This window comes from Buteo buteo, chromosome 17 (assembly GCF_964188355.1).
Source record: "Buteo buteo chromosome 17, bButBut1.hap1.1, whole genome shotgun sequence".
Lineage (NCBI taxonomy): Eukaryota > Metazoa > Chordata > Aves > Accipitriformes > Accipitridae > Buteo > Buteo buteo.
In genome coordinates this window covers 1,992,218-2,016,417 of record NC_134187.1, presented here as the reverse complement: position 1 = coordinate 2,016,417, position 24,200 = coordinate 1,992,218, and the positions used below count along the sequence as shown (strand labels likewise).

General features: G+C 40.0%; 1 protein-coding gene across 1 annotated transcript in view; it reads left to right on the top strand.

Annotated features, from left to right (window-relative positions):
- Positions 1 to 24,200, top strand: part of ELP3 (elongator acetyltransferase complex subunit 3) — an 89,201-nt gene that overhangs the window by 22,630 nt on the left and 42,371 nt on the right. Inside the window, exons 8-9 of the mRNA XM_075048882.1 lie at positions 9,509 to 9,670; positions 12,984 to 13,110. Of these exons, the coding sequence (XP_074904983.1) occupies positions 9,509 to 9,670; positions 12,984 to 13,110 (289 nt within the window). The remainder of the gene's footprint in view (positions 1 to 9,508; positions 9,671 to 12,983; positions 13,111 to 24,200) is intronic.

The following is a 24,200-nucleotide window of genomic DNA, read 5'->3' as shown; positions in this document are numbered from 1 at the left end:
AACAAGATTTTAAAGTTATAATTGATAACTGTGAGAAACACAGGCTTGATGCTCGATATTTATTAAAAGACTGACTCAGTGTGAGGAATTATAATGAAGGGAATAGAGACCAAACTGGGAAATACTATTATTCTGCTGTGTAATTCAGCAGTGCCTTCACAGCTTGAACCCATGTTCAGTTCTTATTTTTAAAAATAAGGGAGGGGAGAAGGAAAATGATACCGTGGAAAAAATATTTGAGAATGATATAATAGAGATCTATGAAATCCTGAGTGGCATGGAAAAGACAAAAAAAGGATAAACGATGATTATCTCCTACGCCACAAGAATTAGGGCTATCAGATGAAATGGGAATTAAAGACAAAGGAGGTACTTCTTTGTGCGGTACATAGGTAGACTGAGGGGTGACCAAACACCTTCATAGGAAAAATACTCGGTGAGAGCTGCTAAGTCCTCAAGACACCTACTACTGCTGAAGACATCACCTCTGACTCAGGGAATCCATGAAGAGGAAATAATTGGCAACTGTGAGAGTATTCAAGGAAAATACCACTGCAGCTTGCCCTGCTGCTACTGTTCTATCTACTCTAAGCATCTGCAACAGCCATGGGTGGATGGGATATTGGGCTAAACAGACCTTTGGACTTACCCAAGATAATGTTTGTGTGTTCCTGGAGCTTGCAGGTTCCTTGTTCCACCTCCAGACCAGGTCAGCTTCTTAGTGGCACTCCAGCTGCCACCTGAAAACAGTTCAGAGACTCGGGTCTCCCTAAGCCTTGCTGCGAGGAAGCCGGTAGCTCGTGTTGATGCTTCTGTTCTGGGAGAAACGTGAAGACTTTGCTCTCCAAGAGTGTAATATGGCTGTGCTCACTGGGACGGGTTTGAGAGGGGCCAAGAGCTAAGATAAGGGAGGAGGAGATAAGCTCTCTCTTGCCTATATTAGCCTTGTTTTAGCTTTTAGCCCCCCTCAACCTTTGGTTTTGACAGAGGTGGGTAAAAAAGAGGTTGCAACTCAGCTCCTGTTAGAGCCATACATATGCGTTTTTCTTGTTTGAAATATTTCACTCTAGCATATGCTTATTCATCCTGGTGCTTTCAGTTACAGCTTGCTAATAATTTGCTGCTGAAAAAAAACATTATCTGTATTGCTCTTGCCTTGAACTTGATGGATGGGAGCTTAGAAAATAAGCTTGCAGTGTTAGAAGGTCCTGTCAGGGTTTTCTGTTTGGTGTCCTTCTTTTGCCTCCTGAGCCAAGACAAGCTTTTCAGGCCCTGCTCAGATGTCCCCTGAGAACAGGCAGTGATTATGGCTTTGAAATAATTGTGCATTTATTAGCCCAGCATGGTAAGAGCAGAGCAACTCTTGTGCACGGCTCCGTCCTGGCTGTCGTGAGCGGCAGGGTCCCTCCAGCAAAGCTACAGCCTCCTTGCCCAGAGCTCCTCTCCATGACGTTGCTCTATGAAAGCTGTGAATGATATAAAAATAAACCAAACAACCCTCCCACCCCCTTCCCTCTATAGCCAACATCATTACCTCCTTGTCGTTACAGCCAGGCGTTTAATTAGTCCATGCAAATAGCCCTACTTTGATTAGGCCTGAAGTGTGTTAACATAACTGTGCCGCTTCTGCTCGTGCTGTGCTTTTTCTTGGGAGGATTTTCAGATGTCAGATCCATTCATTGTGGTTACAACTTGGTAAACAAATTAAGGACAGAAGACTGGTAAGTGTTAGGGGTTTTTTGCTTCAGAATGGATACTATTTTGAATACAGATCCTATCCTGGATTTCTAACACCAAGTGACACAGCAGGAGGGAGCATAATTATGTATGACTTATGTGTTAATGGCATTTCATGGGGGAAAAAAAAAAAGATTTGTTCTCATTTACCTTTTAGCAGGTATAAATTTATCAAAATTGGAAAATTATATTTTAGTCAAAAAATGACTGTATTTTAAGTAACTCTAAGTTTTTCAGTATTTGAAAGCTGAACCTTGGGAAACTGATGCTGCTAAGAAACCAAAGCAGTCTGTCGTATTCCTGGTAGTGGTGATAAAGAAAACACTGAAAGGTTGTAATAAAAATGGAGCAGTATAAAACCAAATAACTGGTATTTGAGCTTTCAGAAGTACCTGCTCTGGGCAGTCATCAAACATGCAACTTTTGAAACATGTCGGATGAGTAAGATGCCACCTGTTCTGTTTACTAGCAGGAAATTGTAGGCACTGAACTAATTATTGTTAGCTGTGTTTCAGAGATTGGCATTGTGATAAAGCAGAGCTATTAGAGATCAAGAAAAAGGAGGTCACTTAAGTAGTAGGTGAGGATGTGGTAAATAAGATACTTGTGTATTACATTGGCCGTTTCCTCTTCAGAAACCAATGGTGTCACTTTGTCTTAATTCCATGTGTATAGACATCGTTGTCTGTCTTGAAAGCCTCTAATTGTGTTACACCCTTGTAGTCAAGGGCACAAGAAGGTTGGGTTTTTTTCCAAGATGTTAGACTTGTTTGAGATGCTAGATGTTCACAATCTTTGTCGTTCACAAAGATAAGGGCAGGAACCTTTTGCTGAGGTCTCTGTTGGTCGCTGATTAAAAGTCTTGATTTTCCCACCCAGCCCTCCAATACTTGCCTCTTTCCAAAAGACTCTAAGCACCTCTTCTAAGGTTTGCAAGTTTTCTGGGGGTTTTGTGTTTGGTTTTTTTTTTCTTGGGGATAGGCTAAGGGTAGATGAGCAGCAGTGCCTTCCCCTAGCCAACTGAGCTGTTACCACTCATTGCGATGCGTATGAGTACGGAGCACCACATTTTGTGGAAACTGCTGCTGTGGGATAATCCATTAGCAACAATGGTGATCAAGTAATACAAGCATCTTCATAATTTATTCCATCTTCACCTTTTAGGAAGGTTTTCTTTGGCTTTTGAAGTAATGCTGGAATGTCCTGCAGCCAAGTTTTTGGGGACTGTTGGGTTGGATGAGTTGTTCTAGACCCTTCCTTTCTTTCCATATAGACAGGTACACCTAAACACTTCTTGCCCTTGGTGATTGGTTCTCTTTGATGCTGCCTTTGAGCTTCTGCAGCTGCTTGGGCCTTTTTCTGCTCTTTTGCCTCTTGGTTTACCTCCTCTTTATGTACTCTCCTACTCTGAAACATGTAAAACAGATAGATGGTTTAAAGGCGTGTGATTAATGTGCTGTATATGCGCTGTGTGAACTCACCTGCTTTATTCTTATAGTTTATCTTTAGTGAGCTTGCTGGGATGAGGCAAGTCTTTCTGTGTCGTCTGGCATCCTGCCACTCTGATCCTAACCATGGAGTCTGGAAGCTGCTGTAGTATGGATTGTAAATAATTGAGTCTTTGATGTTCAGGTCTCTTAGTTGACGAGACTTTATCTGTAGACCAAAGTTTAATTGAGAGCGAGTAGAGGCTTTATTAAATTAGTTGTTTTATGCCAGAACTGTGCTGTCTGTTTTTTCTCTAAGTGCGAAAGGATTTGAGACTTCATGTCAAACTGCTGTGTCTGGTGGAGATGTAGGTGCCTTTTTTATCTTAAAAAACCGAGCTTATTTAAGAGGCAGATTCTGATTTGAAGGTCTGCTTAATGTACCAGCTTTCTCTGAAAATTCAGTCAAATATTCTCCAATGATTAATATTAATAATCTCTCCTTCTTCCTATTTCAGACAGTTCTGTAATCACGCTGGAAAGAACTGCCTTTACAATAGCTATGTCTGTGGAAATCTTAATGTTTCTCTGTATCTCATTTACTTAATTTGTATGGCTTAACATCTATTCTATTTGCGTAATTCACCTCTGCGGTCAGTCCATTATTAAAATTACCCCGCTGTCATATTGTGCTATACACTTGTCTTGATTTCTGATTATTCTTTTGATTATGTGGGGTTCCTCAGGACTGCTGTATTACAAATAGTAAATAAGACTGTTCCAGGGAAGGAGGAGAAATACTGGAAGATGTTTGTTGCTGCTTGAGAAAACAAAATCCGTCTCCGCTTTCAGGTTCCAGAAGAACTGCACATCATAAATATTAACACCAGAATGAACCTGGAAATCGGGTCAACTTGTGAACTTGTATATACAAGACTATCATGGGTGGAGTTTCCAACTCAGGTTCATCTAATTTCTCAGGATTGTCTCTATTTTGCTTTTCTTAGTCTTCAGTTAGTAATAGTTTTGCTTGTCTTGGTCATCATCAAGGTCGTCTTAACCTCTTGTGTCTGGCTATCCTGAAGCCACTCTCTCAGAGCTCTAGATACCTGCTTTTCAGGCTGTCTGCCTTGTTGGATACAGACTGTTCCCTCTTCATCTGCCTTGGCTAGCATGCCATTCCTGTAGGATATGTGGCTAGATGTCTGTTGTTTTTAAAGATTAAGTGAAGGCAAATCCATCATGTCCATTATCATGATAAGTCACTGTATCCTGTTACTGAGCTTACAGGGTTTTTTTGAGCAAATGAAGTGTAATATGCATAAACTCTGCAAGAGAATTGACTTGGTACAGTGAGGTGTTTTGACATTAAAAAAGACTAGAACAATGTGTTACCCATTACACTGGTTTTCAAAACAGGCATAGCAGAAAATTATTGTCATTGACCTGAATGGTTTCTAATAGGATTCTGTTGTTTTTGCCTCTGGGCCTTCTGTTTAATACTTATGTTAAAATAGTAATTTCTGAGGGTTGGCAGGAGCTATCAATATTGGAGATGGGCAAATAAGGGATAAATCTATATTCCATAGTAAGTCGTATACAAGCAAGCTGTGTACTTTATTATGGGAAAATGTAAAGCTGTTTTTCTAGGAATGGTGCAGGATTCTATTCTGAGAAGCAGCGAAATATCTAGAAAATATTTAGGAGTTAAGTCGCATTATCGTGAGCTTTCTGTATGATTCAGCAGCCAAATTACCCTTGACTGTATAAATAGTGGAAAATTGGACAGGAATAGGCAAATCATATTCCATCTGGATATAGTACTGGTGTGTCTGCAAAGTTCTGTGGCTGTTTTTGGTATCAAAGGCAACGAGAGAAATGCTTAAAACTGGAGATAGTGCTAAGAAAAGGTATGAGAATGATGTAAGCATTAGAATATATGCAGTTAATGAGTAATATACAAAACTCCTTGAATCTAGTCTGACACCCTGATACCTGCTAGAAGGGCAACATGGTGGAACACAACTAATTGGAGATTTCTGGAGTACATGATGATGATATTTTGAAACAGGTGGCTCATCCAGTGCTTAGGAGAGGTGCTTTCCTGGATCTGCTACTAGCAGAGACCTGGTTGAGGGAGGGATGTGGTCTTGGCTGCAATGACTCTGAGATGTTAGAGCTTAAGATCCCAAGGGATGTGAGTAGCAGAATCAAGATGTCAGAATTCAGGATAACAGACTCAAACCTTTCCAGGGAACCAAAAAGCAGGATCCCATGGGAGAATGCTCTGAAGGGTGAATAAGCCCAGGTAAGCTTAGCTGATCTTCCAGGACAACCTCTTCAAATTGCAGAGACAGTGCATGCTGATGTGCAGGAAACCAAGCAGGCGCGACAGGTCACCAGCTTTGCTTCACTGTTTATTGGGGAAGTCCTGATGGAGCTCAAACATGAAAAAAGGACTGTGTGCAGAAGGTGAAAAGAGGTATGGGATACCCAGGAGGGAGAGGGCACATTAGGAAAGTTCAGCTGAAGCTGAAACTCCAAGGGATTACAGAGCAGCAAGAAGGACTTCCATAGGTATGTTGTCAGCAAATGAAGACAAAAGAAAATGTGGATCTGCTGCTGGATGAGGCAGGCAACTTTGTGATGAAGGACACAGGAAAAGACTGAGGTTTGCAGCGTTTCTTTGCCTTGGTCTTTATCTGCAAGATCTGCTATTGCTAGGTGGTGATTTGGGGTGAGAGGTAGTGCTCATGGTAGAGGATTGCATCGGGCAAATTGGAGGCATGCAAGTCTCTGTGGAAGAGGATGGGTGAGGCAGCTGCATCTCACATTAGAGAGGTTGTGACAGCTGAGAGGTCCCAAGTGACTGGAAATGTCGTGTCTGTCTTCAAGAGGGTGAGAAGGAGACCTACAGGCTGATAAGCCTCGCCTTGGTTCCGGAGAACATTGTGGAGCATGTCTTTGTGGAAGCTGCTTCCATGGTCAGGAAGGTGGCCAGGGGGATTCAGCACGGATTTGCAAGGGCAAAAATGTGCCTACCCAACCTGCTAGAAATGCAGGAAACCATGTTTCCAGTGTGCAGTTATGATGAAACCTGGGTACTGAAAGTAGATGTCGGAGAAGCAAAGTCAGTCTTGAAATAGATGATCTACTATAAGTTGTTACCTAAGTCACTGATTAATAATGGTAATTAAAAAAAAATAATCTGTGACTTGATCTGCAAATCGGGAACAGATTTCAAAGATGTTACTTCTTAAAAAAATAATAAAAAAAAAAAATCCAAGAGCTTTCTCCACTTAAAAAAGTGTTACTCTTCAGCATACATCAGTTTGTCTTTTTTTCTGCTGGCCGGTAAATATCTTTCTCAGGTCCTGACTGTGCTTTAAAATAAGATATCTTACCAATTTGATTAAAAAAAAAAAAAAAAAAAAATCAGTGTCTGTCTTGATGCAAATCCAGTGTTTAGGGGAGAACCTTTTATGTAGTATTTCCTGCCCTTTTCAGGTCTCCAAGCTCTCTCTTACAGCTCACAATTGGCTCGGTCAGCGAACGAGGTGCTGGACATGCATAGGAAAATGTTGAAACTAAATGTTAAACACTGACAGATTATTTTTTTTTAAATAAATTTTTAAATTAGTTTTATTATGTAGCTTTTTGCTGCATAATAATAATTGGTACAGCTTTTATGGGTACTTTTTGATAACTCCTTCCATAAAATGACAGCTTATTTAGATCTCGTAAGGCTTTTAATTCATGTCTGCTTCTGATACTCTGCGTTTGGCTTATTAACTTGTAATCTTACTATTTGTACCTGTCCTTAGATTTAGTATTAGGTTTCAAATGAGATAAACTTGCTCATTTTGCAAATAGGAAAAATGTTAAATATCCAAATGGTGTTTAAAGTTCGAAAGTTGAGAAAAAACAGAAGATTAGTCAAATTTCTCTTTCTTTATTCAGGAACCGGTGGGAGATGTGTTGCCAGAATCGTCTTCCATGGAAGGTTGACTATCACACAGTTCTTTCTGTTTTCCAATTAGTTGAAAGGAATCTCTAGTCTTTATTAAATATGGACCACTTTGATTCAAGCTTTTATTTTACGTTGAGAAAGTAGAGTATGAGACTGCACTCTGTTTGCTCACCACAAGTCTTTGGGACTGCTGGGGAGAGCTGGAGGACTTGTGGCTTGGGTTGAAAATATCTGTTTCTTAGAGAAGATGGTCATTTGATGAGGTTTGTGACTTTCCTTGGAAATGCCATCTTTGTTACTTTATTTGTTTTAGGTTCATCTTTGTTTTGCTTTTCTGATTATCATTAAGACATACTTCTCTTTTCAGCATAGAGTTGGGCAAGACAATTTTACTAGCCATTACACCATACTGAAATCCTGTAGGTGCCCTTAGCAGACGTTATAGTTTAGGGTCTATTGGTGTTCATTATATTCAGCATTTTATATCTTGGCCATAAATTTGCTTGGGGGGGTGGGGATACAGTTATTTTTGTCTCCCTTCAGTATTTCTAGCCTGATTGCAGGTGCTTAATATGAGTATGTACCTTCTGGCATGACCAGTGAATTATCTGGTGACTTCCCCCCCCCCCCCCCCCCCTTAGCTAAAATTTCTCTTTAATTCTTGCAAATCACATCTTCAAAAGTGGGTGTTATTCAGTCTGATGTTAATGAATCACATGTTCACAATGTTTTCCCTGATGTGATAAACAATTGTTCTGTTAGTCTGTCAGATTAGTGAGCCGCAAACTCTGAAATGTTTTACATGGGGTTTGGCGAGGGGGGGGGTGGGGGCTGTAAGATGCTTATTTTGACAGCCATTGCAGTCTATCCCCCAAATATCTTGGTCTTTATGTATCTTAGGCTTTAACAGTTTAAAGGGAGTTAATATTTTTGCTTGTGAGTCTGAACCTGCTTGGGGTTTTTTGCTGGGTTTTTTTGGCAGGGAGGGGGCTGGTGTGTGTGTGTGGTTTTTGGTCAAACTGGACCTCCATCATGCTCTGAGGCAGGCTCTGGAGTTCTACTTTGATTCAGAAGTTTCCAGCTATCCAGAGCTGGAAATCAGATGATGAATCTTTATAGAACACCTAATAAATAGCTGAAGTTAGTCATCCTTGTGATTTTGGTGTGCAGTATTCTTTCAGGAATCAGCATAACATCTTTCTCTTACTCAAGGTGTCCTCTTTTCAGCAACATTTAATATTAATACTGAGACCTTCATCATTTGGGACCATTAAAGAGACCGATATTCTTCTCAAACAGTGGCTGTTAATCCTGCCCACACCCTGGTTTGGGAATTATCCAGATTATCTCTGCAGTTTCAAATGGTTTCAAAAGAAGTTTCCTTCTTCCTGCTGTAAATCTTTTCTCTTGTGCTGCAGTCCTCTGTTATACAACCACCATATTCTGCAGGAAAGACGGTCAAGTGAAGTGATTCCTTTATGGAAAGGAATATTATCCTTGCTGGTAGTGTTGGAGATTATGTTGATTGATGGTTTCCTTTTGTGAACTTTGGTTCAAGGCTGCTTTGGATTCCTTTTTTCTTTTGTTTTACTCTCTTGTAGGTCAGTAACTTACCATTTGTCATCAGTAGTGGATTTTTCTACTAGCTGGAATAATTAGCCTTTGTTAGACATGCAGTGATAAATGGGAGAGGAGGGGGGAAAAGGGTAACAATGAATTTCAGTTCAGCATTAGACTTCAGTGACGTTGCGAGCATGCTGCTTGCTCACAAAGGGAAGTGATTTGTGGAATTTTTCATGGACAGTCTTGTATGTTTTCTTGTGAGAATGGAGCTGGATCTTGTTGCAATCCCTGCAATTTATCTATATGCCGTGGGAAGCAAATGAAAATATACTGACTGTACCAAACTTTCCCTGACGTGAGGTCCTGTATTATCATCAGTGTCTGAATGGGAGCAAGTGCTCAGACTGCCTTTGGTTTGTCCCCCAAACTAAACACTATTCTCATTGCCTACTCTGACTTTCCCTTTTGCCCAGGCTTTGTTTCCAGACAATGAGTACTGAAGGCTTAGTTTGGTCTAGGAGCATCTTCCTAACAGGTACTGTTTAAAAAAGCCCCACAAGGCTGCCACAGCCCAGTTCTTTTTCATACAAAGCAAACCGCAGACTTTTATTAGTGTGCGTATTTGTGTATTGTTTCATCTGTGCATTGCCATAAGGTTGAGGGCACCCTGGCTGCTGGGATATTTGAGGGTTTTAACCTGGATTTTGATTCTGGTAGGGACACAGAAACTGTCACCTGGAAGGTGTTGGAAACTCTTCTGATGTTACCCTGTGACACCGTCACAATTTTAATAGGGGATGTTTTTTTGCAGGTATTCAGAACGAAGCCTGACAAAATGCGTTGGGATAACAATAGAGACCAGACCAGATTACTGCCTGAAGCGGCATTTAAGCGACATGTTATCCTACGGCTGTACGAGGCTGGAGATCGGAGTGCAGAGCGTGTATGAGGATGTGGCCAGGGACACCAACAGGTGAGAAGAAAGCTTCAGTGTGAAGCTGAGCGTGGCTGCTCACTGTATGCTTTCTGGAATACTCTTGAGTAGTGTGTCTTGACCTGTTTGCTTGAACACCCATTTAACATTGAATGTTGAAACTTTTAGCTCATTTCCTTGCTTGTGTGCCCATACATCTGTTAAGAAGAACTAATAAACTGCAGTGGCTTCATGGATTTTTTTTTTTGTGATATTGTGTAGACCATTGCTTGAGAAGATGGAGTTATTTGTGATGTTTTATTTTAAACTCATTCTATTCCTGTATCGTACACCTCTTTTTTTAATTATTATTTTTTTTATTGCTTTATAATTAAATGCAGTTTTGTGAAGTGGAACTTGTGTCCAGGGAGAGCTCATAGTTTTTATCCTATGTAATTCATAATCTATAGCCTTGAGTAGATACAGTGCATTATAATCTATTGGAGGTACTTTACCAGCAAACAACATGTTCTCTACCCCAGATATCTTTTTCTGCTGAGTATTGTAGAGGAGAGATGACACTGGCAAGTACAGAGGGTGAGACATAGCCAGAAACAATGCCTGTTGATAGATTAACCACAGTCATCCTAGGCATACAGTATCTCTAGGGACTGCAAAATATATTTGCAAGACTTACTCCTGTGTGACTTATTCCTTGTCATCTTGGACCTATGGCCAAAAGAACAGTTGTTCTACGTAGGGAAGTGTGCAATATATCATTCATCCCACCTCTTTACAGGCAAGTAAGCCAATCTTTTTTTCTTTTTTTTTTTTATTGCAAGTCTGATAATTCTGTTGAGATTTTGAAAGAAGTGGTTTTTCTCTTGTTTTTTCACTTCTGACACTCATTCAACTCACTTTCATTCTTATTGCATATTCCAGTCACCTACCAAAGATGTTTAATAACCATAATCATAGGTAATGACAGAGAGATTATGGTTCAATAAAAGCACATTTTTGTTAATACCTACCTTAAAGGCAGTAGTGCAAAACTGAAAATGTTGGACATTTTCTTTTAGAGACTTAAAGAAAGAATCCAAAATGAGTTTCCCCCTGTGGGTTTAGCTATAGTATTGCTGGCGCATGGTGCAGGATGTCACTGCTATGAAATGGTCATGCTCCAGGTCTCAGTAGACAGGAAAAGCCAGTTATTAAGTAGTCCAAGAGTTAAGAGCTAATATTTATTGGTGGTACTTTCCTCCTCTAGATGTCAGAACTTTCCAAATGAAAAGATCCATACTAAGGAATGTAGCTAGATCTCGCTCTTAGGCTAGACGTATTCATTTACAGTTAATTCTGACACAGATTGTAAATTTAACAATTGATTTCTCTTCAGCTTTTAAAACCTTTTTTTCACCTCAAATCTTTTAAAGGTGTCCTATCCTGAGGTGGAACTTTAAAACCTCACTTAGCTATCACTTCAGTCATCTTCAGTTTTCCTCCAGTTTTGTCTGTCACATCAGAGCTGGTACCATAAATTGTTCAAAGCTGTACTTCACTTTTGGCTTGTACATTTGCTAATGAACCCTTGCCTTCCTGCTGATGAATCAGAAGAAGAATGAAGTAGTATATTACTGACTTGATTTCACTCAGAAGTAATCCTGTGTAGAATTATATTTTTAAAGGCACTTTTCAAAGCTGCTTGCAGAATTCCTAAAAGGCTTTGCTGCAGGCTGTCTCAGAGCAGGGAGAATGCAGGCTGTTCACTCAGATATCTGCCTCCAACTTTTTAGAACAATGAATTGGAATATACTTTTAGAGAAGGGTGATTCAAGTTTCTCTTTCTTTTGAAATGACCTCATTTTGCTTCTGTTCTTCTGTTTTGTGGGGGATGTGTTTTGGCTTTAAACTTTTAATATTTTGCTTGTAGCAAAATGTCAGATTACAACCAATTAGGCTAACTGTTTGGAAATTACTTTCTATTATGTACCATAAGTCATTAGTGAGGTTTTTGAGTGCTTTTGGTGGCTGTGAGGCAGAAAAATATTCAAGAACAGATCTAGGCATCAAATAATCAAGTTATTGATGCAGCTCAAATTCTACTTCTAATAAGAAAATAATTTTTATTTATGAAGCAAGTCTCCATTTACTCCCCTCAGGCTACTCAAGGTCTTGAGTAATGCTGTCCTTGAACAATCTCAGAAAAACACCGTAATACTTCTGAAAAAAAAATCATAAATAAAACTAGAGTCTTAAAACTACATGTAGGGATTTAATGGAGGCAGAATCTTCCAGTAGGGAGGAAGGAAGAGGTCCTTAAACCAAGGGAAAGAGCTGTTTGGTTTGGTTAACGTTAGGTTTTGGCAGAAGGCATGCCCGATGGTGTTAATTTTTCATCCAAAGGACTATGGAGAAGAAGAGTCACTGCTGAGCTAATCTCTTGGCAAGGAATTCCAAAAGATGGGGTGAACTGGTATGAAAGTGTGACGGGAAGAAAATGGGGATTGGAGAGGGAAGAAGGTGGCAGATGCTGAGGGAAAGACATGTCCAGAAATGTCAGCTAGTAGTGGAAGAGCCTTCCCAGCTGGGGAAGAGCAAAAGCAAGGACTTTGTGGGAAGACTGCTCACATGTGATGGGCACCTCCTCGTAGCTGGTTGTAGTGAGCGATTTGCTGTTGTGGAGGCAGAAGGTGGCTCCTGAGCCATGGAGGTGGGAGGAGAGTGGGGTTTGCTTGAGGCTAATGAGTTACTGAGATTCAATCTTTGTTCTTGCCATCGTTTGGGCTCCCACTCTCCCCGATCTCCCGCAGAGCAAGCCTGAGTTAGTTTGGTTTGATGTCAGTGGAGAAGAACATGAAATCCTTCATGAGTCCTAATCCACCCTATGTTTTGGAGGTTTGGCACCTCTTGGAAGTTGAGAAGAGTTTAAGTTTCTCTAAATGGAGTACTTGAGAGTTTGGCAAGCATGTTGCAGAATGATTGTCTAGCTAGCTGGTTTTACTTAGCCCCCATCCTCCTCCTTTTGCTCTTCTGTTGTTTTTGTTTCTGGTTATGCTTCGTTCTGATTATACAGAGTCTTCAGTGCAGTGTGTCCTAGCTTGTGCTGTGGCATCAACTTGTGTCATTGCTTTACAAATCGGATTTCAGCAGCTTTCCAAAGTTTCTCAGGCTGTGATTTGACTAGCCGTAGCCTTGGTGGGGTTCACCTGCTATAGAAGTGGCAAACTGCATTACTTTTAGCCCCTAGTATAAACTATACTATTAGCATTCATGTTCCAAACTCAATCCTTCTTGCTTCGTAGAGAATGTCAATTAAATGTATCAAAATATGTCTTTTTCTGTATGATCCTGAATCTCTTTCCTCTCTTCCCAGAGGTCACACTGTGAAGGCTGTGTGTGAGTCTTTTCACTTAGCCAAGGATGCCGGGTTTAAAGTAGTGGCGCACATGATGCCTGATCTACCAAACATGGGGCTTGAAAGGGACATGGACCAGTTTGTTGTGAGTATGCCTTAAAATAACCGAAAGCTTCTAGGGTATTCCAGCTTTTTCATCTCATGCTGCTTCTCTTTCTTAGCTCAGCTATTAGTTATGATCCAGGCCAGAATTGTTTCTTAAGGACAAATAATTTAAAATTCATTTTTTGAAGGTGGAGGGTGAGAAAGATCTGTTGAACTACTTCATCCAGAAAATTATATCCTTGCCTCATGAAAGACTGAGTCACTCGGGTCTCTGTGGAATATAGCTCTTCCAATATTAACTAGGGCTCTTACTTTTTTCCAAGGTGGTTTTCTTTCCGTGGATTTAGAATAGTACATGATTCAAAGTTAAAAGCATACTATCTCGAAGGTAATTAATTGCAGAGTGTATAGGTGTATTATATAGCACCTCTGTTCTTGGCTCAGTGCTATTCAATATCTTTATCAATGATGTGGAAGAAAATATAAAATTATTTCTACAGAAATGGAAATGAGGAATAAAGAGCAAATGGTAAACAGTGTAGGGAATTAACCACATTACCTGGTAGCATGGTAGATTTTTTTTATTATTATTACATTTTTTTCTTTTTAAGTCAAAATTGATCATCTTTTTAAAATAGTGCAGAAATTGCAGTCATGACGCAGGAGTCCCAGGTATATTTTTGTGCAAGGTCAGACTAGGTGCTTTCTGGCACTAAAAAGCTATTAATGCAATGGAATATATTGATTAGAAGTCCAGGCAGAAAGCAAAGGTTTATCTTGCTCTGCTGTAAACAGGCACATCTAGAAAGAACCAATAGAAAATGCAGTTGTACAGTACATGAAGGAAATTCCGAAACCTGCGATAGGTACATTTTCTAAGGGGTTTTATGTGGAATTCCTTGAACTCTTCATAAACATAATGTCATGGTACATAGCAAATACTGTGTTCATGTGACAAAGTGGGAGACTGGGGAAAAGTCTGTGCACAAAATGTGCACAAAACTGGAGGTGAAGTCAGTGAGAGAGCTGAAAGTTAACTCAAAATTCCTGCCCCAGACTGTTGCTCCTGGATTGTTTTCTTAAAATGCTGAAGGAGGTGGAGGGTGGACATCATGTTAGCTGTGTTTTCATAGAATTAGTTGTGATGCAGGGTACAGCAGAACCCGAGTCCCTTGCTCAGTATCTCATGAAGTCACAGCTGTAGTTCTGCGTTCTCTACAGGCCTGTCATTAGTGAAGTACTGTTAGGCTGGAGAGAATTTGTGGTGGAAGAGTAGTGATACTGACAAAAAGATTTAAAGAGCTAACCTTGGGTAAGACCCAGCAAAGAGGAGACAGTAATCTAAGGTATTTGCAAAATGTAAAACTGAAGAGGGAGGAATTATTTAATGCAGAATTACGAGCTTCTATGGAAAGTATTTAGTGATTATTGCTCTTTACTGCTTATTCATGATAAATGGCTAAGGCTTTTCCACTGTCGGATCTGGAGTTGCTCCTGTTTCATTGCAGGAGATTTGGGGACTCACTTTAAAAGTGACGCTGAACTGCCTCCAGTTTCTGCAGGTCAGCAGGCTCCCCTGCTTGTCAGGGGAAGGGTTGTGCTGTGCTGTATTTTGTCAATTTATGACAATTTGTGCAGAAATAGAAAAGGCAGAAGGCAAAGGTTTCAGAAAGAGGAGACAACAATGTGAAAAGGCTGGAATTGTGAAAGGGGGGACTAAAAGAAAGCTGGGAAAATAGTTGAGGATAGAAAAGCAAGAGAAGGAGAAAACAGAGCAGAGAAGGTCAACTGGTTTAGACTATTTCTGCCAGAGAAGTCTCTTGGCTTTAGGAGCTGGGAAAACCAATGTTGATGGTGGGCCAGCCTTGGGACACGGCAGGAAGGAATTTGCATGTTGTGATGGGGAAGAATGGGAAAAGTGAGAGCAGATGTTAATGAGGTCCAAAGAGAATTAAGAAACTTTTCAATTTAGAAAAGGAAGGGTTAAGATAAGATCAGATTTTTTTTTTTTTTGCTGAAGGGCTGGAATTGGCAAAAAGGCTGGTTGGAGGGCCAGGAAAGAGATATGCTAACCAGGGGAATAAGAAAACCAGATGATAGGTTAAGAAGGGGAATTCAAGAATACAGAGAGCTTGATGGGGTGAAGACCAACTCAAGTGACAGCCCTGTTAATGAGTTCAGAAATTTGAAGCAGGACTCACAGATCAAATTAAGATTTGATGCCAGTGAACATACTGATGAGGAGTTGGAGGATGAGTAATCAGTGTGGAGGATGAAGCCCTCAAGAAGTAATGTGAATGCTGCAGAGTGAGGAAGACAAATGGGAGTTGGGGAGGCAGGCTGGTGGGGAAGAGGTGATAGATCACATCAACATGGAGAAGAATTATACGTGTCTTGTTTTAAAGAGAAGAAAGTATGGGAAAGGAGAGAAGAAGGAATCAAAAATGCCTGTGTTAGAGAGGTGCATAGAGTCCCCACCACGATCTGAGACCAGACAGCACACAAAAAAAGACCTGTGTGAAAGAGGCAGCTGCAGAGTTGATGCCCGGCTAAGTGATCGCTGTGCATTTCAGAAAATGGAGCTGCAGGGAATGAGAGTGGAGAGGTTGTGGATCACTGTGACATGTTTCAAGATGGAATGGTAAACAAGAGACCACTATCCTCTTTCTTTTCCCTTCTCCTCTGCCTTTCTCATACTATCTTAAATGCTTTATAATTTATTTTTAAAAGATCCTTTGTCATAAATAGGAGAGAATAGAGGGTAAAACCAACCATTCTCCCCCCACCCCCTTCCCCAGAGCCTTGTACTACTGAACATAACAGAAGTATTCAGCAGACAGTAATTCCTTCTTTTTCAGGGATTCAGCTAGATAGTACATTCTCTATTTCCTACCTAACATTTTATATCATGGTTTTGAGTTATTAAAACAACTAATTTCTATGTTGTGCTGTATAAATGTTAGTCCATGCTGGTAAATATTTAGACACTTCTATGACAAAAAATAATGTGAGAGTGAAGAGAGGAACCAAGTGGAGAGCATCTGTTGTGTTCTTGCAACAGTACTGAGCTGTTCATGAGCAGGAGTAGTGCTCTTTTATGCAGTATTCTCCTAAAATGTATAATCTTCTTAGAAGACACCTATGACTTTTTGGGACAGATACCTGTGGCTTATCAAGGATCCTTATAGATTTTTTTATTTTGTGGTAGTTCTAGATAAGTTTGGAAAAAAACAACTTGATTTGTTGTGATGCTAACCTCCTTTCTAGCCATGTGCTTTTCAGACCAGGGAAAGGCAGGACAAAAAGGAGCTGAGTTGACTTTAGAAGGAGTTCTAAGCACCTTGCCTTCATTACCAGTTGATATATTAAATACAGGGGCTTCTCCTGGGAAGGTAATAACTTGCTGATTGTGCTGACTGCGTACTAAAAATACTGGGTGCTTCTTCAAATTGAACAGGTAATTATGGTTTCAAGAGTAACATTGCTTCTGTCCCTTATGACCTATTGATTTGGAAGAGTTTCCTGCTTCTTCTGTCCAGCAGCTAGGATGCCCATCAGTTACTTTTTTGCAGCCATATCTAGGTTTTCAAAGTTGTGTGTGTGTGTATAGCAACTGTTTTCCTGGGGAGTTTATTAATAAGTATGCAAATCTTTAATTTACTGATAGGATTGAGTATGTTAGATCTTTTGTTACATGTCTGTATTCTTTTTTACAGTAAGTGGCAGGCGACTGGCTTTTTGCCTGCCTTCATCACGAAGATTATTACAGTTACTTTTTTTAAACAGAGTGGATGTACGAGTCCTGTGTCCCAGTTATGTTGTGCTTCTCCTCTCCTTCCCCCATCATGCCTCTTTTCTTCCCTTATTATTGATTCTTTTTATAGCCTCAGAGGATTTCCTTTCTACTTCAGGTCTTTCCACCCCATTCCACATATGGGAAAACGCTGCAGGGAGGGAGTATGCTCTGCTTCCTCCCACCACCCATGTGGTTGTGCCAGTAGTGTCAGGTAGTTTATATGTACACACACGCACACACACACACTGCTACTTCTCGTTGGCAAATGCAAGCATAACAGATAAGACTGATTCACAGTGCCTCACGTAGCAGGTGGTCGGAGAAAATAATTAGAATAATAGCTAGAATAAATCAAGGACTCAGCGGGAATAATGGAATTGTTACCAGAGCAGACACCTCATTCTGCGGAACGCGATAAACACTCAGCTTTGCTGTTGTAGCACGAGAGAGATGAGGTGACTCTAGGGGTAAATGGTTGGGAGGATTCATGAATCACACTTGCCAACAGGGCTACCAAGCAGAACTTGGGATTTAAGCAAAAACTTTAGGAGGCTAAAGAATTCCCAGGATGCTGTTACTAATTCCTCATTCTGTTTCTGCAGAGCCACTGAGTGGCAATAGTGTAATCAACAAACTTGATCTACTCTAGAATAAATATTATTAAGCTAGTAACACATTCATTAATGGAGATGATATTGCTATGTTTGCCTTTATTTTATTTTTAGGTCTTTGCCTAAGCATGATTTACTGTTGCTGTTCTTCTTGGCCCTCTGGGAGGGATGGCTGTAAGCCCATCTCAAACAACTTTAAAGACCCCTCATAGATGAAATAAATCTGGGGAGCAGAAAAAAAGGAAAGGAAACAGGCAGGAGAGCCAGAAGATTAGAAATTTCAAGTGTGGGAAGTGTCAGGGGAAGTGTCATAGCAAGTTGCTGGCAGAACCCTCCAGCTCTCAAGGCACGTGGGAGTTGGTGGATGCTGCCCAGAAACATCAGATAGGCCTGCAGTTGCTGAGAAGCTCTTTTTCCTTGAGGAGATCCATGAGGAGGTCCTGTGGCTTCACTCTGTCCATCTAAAGTCTCGTATTAATGAAAAGATGAGGGTAAAAGCATAGGCAGGGCCATTTACTGGTCATTACAGGAGACAAGTATCAGACTGAAGAGATGTTTGGTTCAATTCAGCAGAGCCAATCTTGTGTTCTTTAAATAAAATGCAATCATTGAATGATTTTAGTCTGGTGAAAATTCCTTTTCTTACAGTCATGTGTCAGGCTGGGTTTTTTCTGAAGGAATTGCAAAATAAGCATTTCCTAGAAATAGGCTAATTTTAGTGAAATGCCTGATGCATCTGTGATCCAAGTGTAAGTTATGCAGAGGGCTACAGCCTTCTTGGGTGTGTTGAACACAGGAGAGAAAAATAATGGTCAAGTAATGCAGTGGATTATATGAGTGTTCTTTCTCTTTGGAATGTATTTGATGTTATTGTAAAACTTTAAATACTATTGTATTGCCTTTAGCTGTAAATAAGGGGAGACTTTTCCTGAGGGCTCTCATTTTTATTAAGGAGATGAAGTTTGTAATGAAATATATTGCACCTCTATCAGGAGCTTTTAATAACTGTAATAAAGGACAGTTAAATTGCAGATCTACATTGATTTTTTTTTTTTTTAATTATTCTTTTGGGAAGACAATTACCTGTGTTTTTAAATATAGCTCTGAAATGTTTAGTGGGGTAAATTATTTTCCTTTCAATTCCTACCAAACATCTCATTGAAACACTATTATTGGCAGGTAGCCAGCATTACCTCTGAAAATTTGTCTTGTCTTTTTTTTTTTTCATGGGCACGCTTGCTGAAACAGATTAGGTGGTATTTAATGATCGGTCCTTCAGTTACTAGAGCTTCTCTTGTAGTCTTAGTAACTGTTGGAGCTAAAAAGCTCTTCACTTCGGAAACAATTATAATTTCATGAACTATGGCCAACGCTGTGGTAATTTTTATGTTAATGAGAATCATGGTAGTAAGGAACAGGCTATTTTTAGAAACAGTTTTCACAGATAATTGCACGCATATTTCTGTGGATAAAATATCTACATAAAGCCCCAGTGTGTACCCACTTCTGCAGATGGTTGAATTGTGTGCGCAAAGCTTCTCTCCCTCTCCAGTGTCTGTGTGGAGGTACCTTTTACTGGCTCGCTGGGTGTGTTTGCTGCAGCTCTGGGTACGTTTCCTATAAAGCGGGTCGGACTTCTCTCTGGGTATGTGCGACATAGGAAAAAAGTAGAAGTTAAAGCTGCAGCCCTTGGTGTGCCACTGTGCAGGAGCAGAATAGCTGAATCAGTTGAATAGTACAGGTAAAACTGGTCCCTTATCTTTTGCATCATTTGGGGATCCATGCATAATGTGGATAGGGTGACGCAATTTAAACCAGAATATGCAAAGGATGGCGGTTTCAGTAGCAGCGTGATCTTTGCTACATTGCATTGTACTGCCTAGGAACAGTACATACTGCTATACCATTAGTATGGACATGATAAATTGCAAGGCTGTGTGGAAAAACTGCATTTATTACGGATCTTGGATTGCTTCCTTTGTCTTTCTGAATTAGTATTTTGTCTGCACACATGTTTTCCTCCAGTGTGCCAGCCATAAAAGTTACGATAATAACAATCACTACCTTTAAAATAGCCTCCCATTCAGAAAAAGCCTCTGCTAAATATAAAGGTACAGTTGAGACCCTTTTTCTACCTGAACTAAAAGATCATTTCTGCGCTTAACAACTGTGCGTTGCATAGGCTCATACAGCAGCTCTGTCTATTCAAGTGGTGGTTTTTCATGCCAGCATTCAAAAGTTGTTTTCTGGGGCTCTTTCACTAAGGCCCCTTGCTGCTGAAGTCAATAATGAGCATATGGCTGGGAACATACAGGCAAATGGAAAGGAGCACAGGAATAAAGGGATATGTCTTGGACAGAGTTAAAATTTGCCAGGCATTTAGGCGAAGAGAGCATCAAATCATCATCAGCAACTGAATGCTTGTCATCAGGATGGATAAACCATGATGTCCAAATTAAGTTTTTGAGGACTTGGTTGTTGGTTTTGTGTGGTTTTGGGGGGGTTGTTTTGGGGGTTTGGGGTTTTTTCAATAAAAAAGCATACTGGAAAAGCATAATGGCTTTGCTGTGAACATAAATGAGAGAAGCTTTTGCAGGGCTGAGTGGAGTGGGAGAGAGCACATGGTTGTATTGATGCTCCTTCTGGAAAGGAGAGGTCTGATGAAGGAGGATTAGATTATCAAAAACATTACGGAGTTGCTGATCTCAATGTTTTTTAGGGTAGAAGACATGCTTTACAGGTATCTGTGTTGCAAAAATTGTGTACTTAAGACAATGAAAAATGCTATATTTCCTGTACTTAGCCCTAGGGGAAAGCTGACCCTTCCAGAAACATAAAGACCAGAGTTCTGTGCTTGGTAAAAGTGAAGGTGAAACTTCACAGCAAATTGATTGAGGTATTCTCATGGGTTCCTCCAAAACTGCGTAATAAATGGAGACTCACTTGGAGCACCTGCAAGACTAAGCAGATGGGACTGCTCGGTGCGGTGAGCACAATCTGGAGAGATTTGTCTTGGTGTTCAGATAGATACTGTGTTCAGGAGTCAAAACCACGCTCCAAGGTCATGCTGCTGATGCCCAAGGCCTCTCCCAAATGTTAAATGTCTCTTCTTATTATTGAGTTGTATTATAGCAGGGCCAGGGACTGTTGCAGTCTACGATCTCCTTGCGGTAAGTTCTGTGCAAACTTGGAAGGAGCAACTATCCAACAGAGTGTTAGAAGGCAACCTGTGGATCCTGACAGTCCAGGGGTAAAAAGAGACCGTGGGAGGGATGAGATGGGAGGGAGGCATGTTCCGTCCTTGTCTGGCAGCAGCAATTTCCTATACCACGTAGAGAATTAGGGTATTTATGACACTGAGGTGCATAGTCTTGGTAAATAACTCACTGAAGACAGCTTCACGTCTGTGGACTAAATGCTCCTGTCAGTTAATTTGTCTCTACCGTTTTAACGGTTGCTTTGCAACTCAAGAGCAGTTTGTTTCTGGATTCAATGTGATGGGTTTAATGTTTTCTTACTGAAGCTGGAGATCGTGAGAATTCACTTGTTAGACACTTTTGGAAAAGTTTTTGGCATGTGGATTTGGGGTTTTTGAGGCTGTTGGGGAAGGGAGGAGGTGTAAAGGCTTCCTGCATCTTGGAGGGCGAGTTACAAGGTCCTTTACACTGTTCACTCTGGATATTAGCAGGCAAATCCACTTTTCTTACTTGACATTCAAAGTCTACATATGAGGCATTATAGAACATCCTAAAATAAGCGTATAGATTAGTCTGTTAAGTAGCAACCAAAACCATATTTTTTGTTAATTTGCACTGTTGTAATAGTTCAGTAAGACATATCAAGGTCTGCAGCGATGTGCTGCTGATAAACTTCTCTAGTATTTTGAGTGTCTTCCTTCAGGAATTTGAAGACTAGCAAAATGAATATGCAAAATTAACATGAAACAAACTTTTCTGTTTCACCTACCGTGCATTACTGTGCTACAGTCTCTGATGTGCTGTTTTTCTGCACACTAATATATACTAGTGTTGAAGAGATTTGCAGGCAGATGTGCTAAAAAGAGATGCTGGTCACCATCACAGAACTGACCCTCTCATGGCAGAAACATTGGGTTTTATGTCACTGTTTTCTTGGCTTAGTAGTTTCCATAATCATATTTATGTGGTGAAATATGACAGCTTGAATGTGTCAGGAATGGAAAAGATTTTATTCCATAGCTGTCAATAGTCAGAAAATTATAACAATTAACTGGAAAATGGTCTTTCCTCCTGGGATTGCAGGATGCTTTACAGGTGCTCTCAGGAAAGCTGGAAATTTGGGTCGTCTGCTTTAGAAATGTTTTGCCCCATGGTCACATATATAGGAGATTTTGTCGTGAGTGCAGAAGTGACTCGACTTATTTCTGCCTTTCATTCACCTTGTGAATCTCTATAAAATTGATTCAGACACCATATATAAAGTAACATATGCATTTCAGAAGAGTCTAATTAAAAATGTTGCCATGTTGTACTGTGTTTGCCTCGGACATCAGTGATTCAGCAACAGGATTTACTAATTGCGCTGTCAAGTCACTCCTTCAAAGAACATTTGAATGGACAGAAAGTGTTGCTCTTGAGGATACGTAACACCTGATGGATCTCTGAAATAGTGGTATATTTGGCACAAGTAATATCAACATACCATCTTTATATAAACCCAAGGCAACTTTGGGAATTCCCCAGATTATATTAGAAAAATGTTTCAATTGTATTTTAATTCTTTGTATTTAAAATAAGTGTCAGGTAAAGATACCTTGAAGAGTGGGTGTGCACGCAGTTAGCAGAACAAGCTCCAGCTTGCCGCAGGTGAAATGCTAGAGTTTGCTTCCCTTTCGTAGAGGGCTGATCTGCCCTATCATCACTGTATGTTCTGTGTTGTGTTCGTGTTCACATGTGCTCTGCTGATTTTGCACATAGTGTGTATACAACCGCAGTATGTAACATATATGCACTTATCTTATGCATCACGGTAAATACGATTCTTTTTCATCGTTATCCCACTGCATGGTGAGCTAGATCTAAAACCTTCTCATTTATCACAAGTCAGAGTCTGCAAACAAATGGTGTTCAGAGCAGCTAACAAGTAGTATCTTACTATCTTCTGGTAACTTAATAGGAAGTCTAAGGTCACATAATTGAAAGATATTGACGTTAAGTGACTTTAAAATGACCATTTCTCAGCTTGCTGTTGGCACCGCATTTCCCTGCTTCCCAGGTGACAACTGGTGCTTGACGATGTGTGTGTTCCCAGGCTGCTCCAAAAGGCAAGTAAAAAGGCAGAATTTAGTCCATACTTCTCAGTCAGTAGGCCATTGTCGGTATCAGTGAATGCAGATACTATCATTACATTTTAATTAGACTAGCATTTACAAGAAAGAGGGGAAAATGCAAATTTAGAGTTAAAACGGAGCCACATTTTTGAGCCACAAGCTTCTGTTAATGCATATAATTAAACTACTAAGTGATTGTTCATTCCCTGTAGAGTTGGAAGTGTCATTCAACGCGGTAGCTTTCAAGTGCTACCAGTATTCGTAGTTATAAATAATACAGCTGATGGAGATAAGGAATGCTGTAATATGGAGAGTTAAGATAATGTTCATCTTAATGTAGTCGGACATGAATTTAATCATCTGTATCATGCAGGGACTACAGTCAAGGAACGAGTTCAAGAATCAGGTTGAGTGGCACCTGATTGCTAGTGGACAGTCATTAAAAAATAGATTTTGGTGGCCTTTATTTTTAACAAATCCTGACATTTTAGTAAATTGCTTTAAAAAATTGCTGTGCTTATCCTATAACTGCTATCTGCTAGAAGGGTTGAACATACTGAGAGCAGGAAGATTAAAGATGGCAACTGAGTCTTTGGTCTGTAAAAAGATGAAGTGGAATTCCATAAAATAATATTTTTCTCTTTTTGGAGAACTGCAGCTTTTGGGTGTCTTCAAAACACGTTTCTAATTTGTTCTGTACTTAAAGTGGTCAGTAAAATCGGATTAAAACTGTAAGGCATAATCTTTTAATATTGGCTGAGTTGTGCTATTACTGAACTTGAGAATGGGAGCAAACCGCTGTGTGGTCTCATTATGATCCCAAATCATTTGACCTTCCTGTTGCAACTCTGAACAGGTATATGGGTGACTAAAAGGTTTTCTATTATAAAGGTTATTGCAAACACGCAGGAAAGTGAAATGCTTGAGTTCAGGACTTCATCTCCTGATTCAATCTCTTCTTATATTCTGATCTTTTTTTGATTCACATAGTGTTATGTTGACTTTTGGTTTTCAACTAATGTCTGTTTTCTTGGACGGTAATTACAATGTCATGCAATTTTTAAGTCTCAAAGCAATTGGTGGGAGTTGGACAAAAGTATTCCATCATGCACTTTGATACGTCTGCCTTGATGGAAAAATCAGTGGCTTCTTGGCATCTAAATGACTAATTTTACACCCGTTGGACCCTGATTATTCATAGTGGCAGTGAGTTTATGAGGTGGTGGATGAATGGATCCTATAGATGCCATTAGCTTTAATAACAGGGAACTTCTACAACAAAGGCATATGCTAGTAAAATCAATTACTGTTCTCATAAAACATGTTAGCAGCTAACTTGTATAACCTTGTAGACTGAATGTGTGTTGATGGGATCTTATTAAGATTCATTGTTTGTAATTCACAGAGCAGCTGTT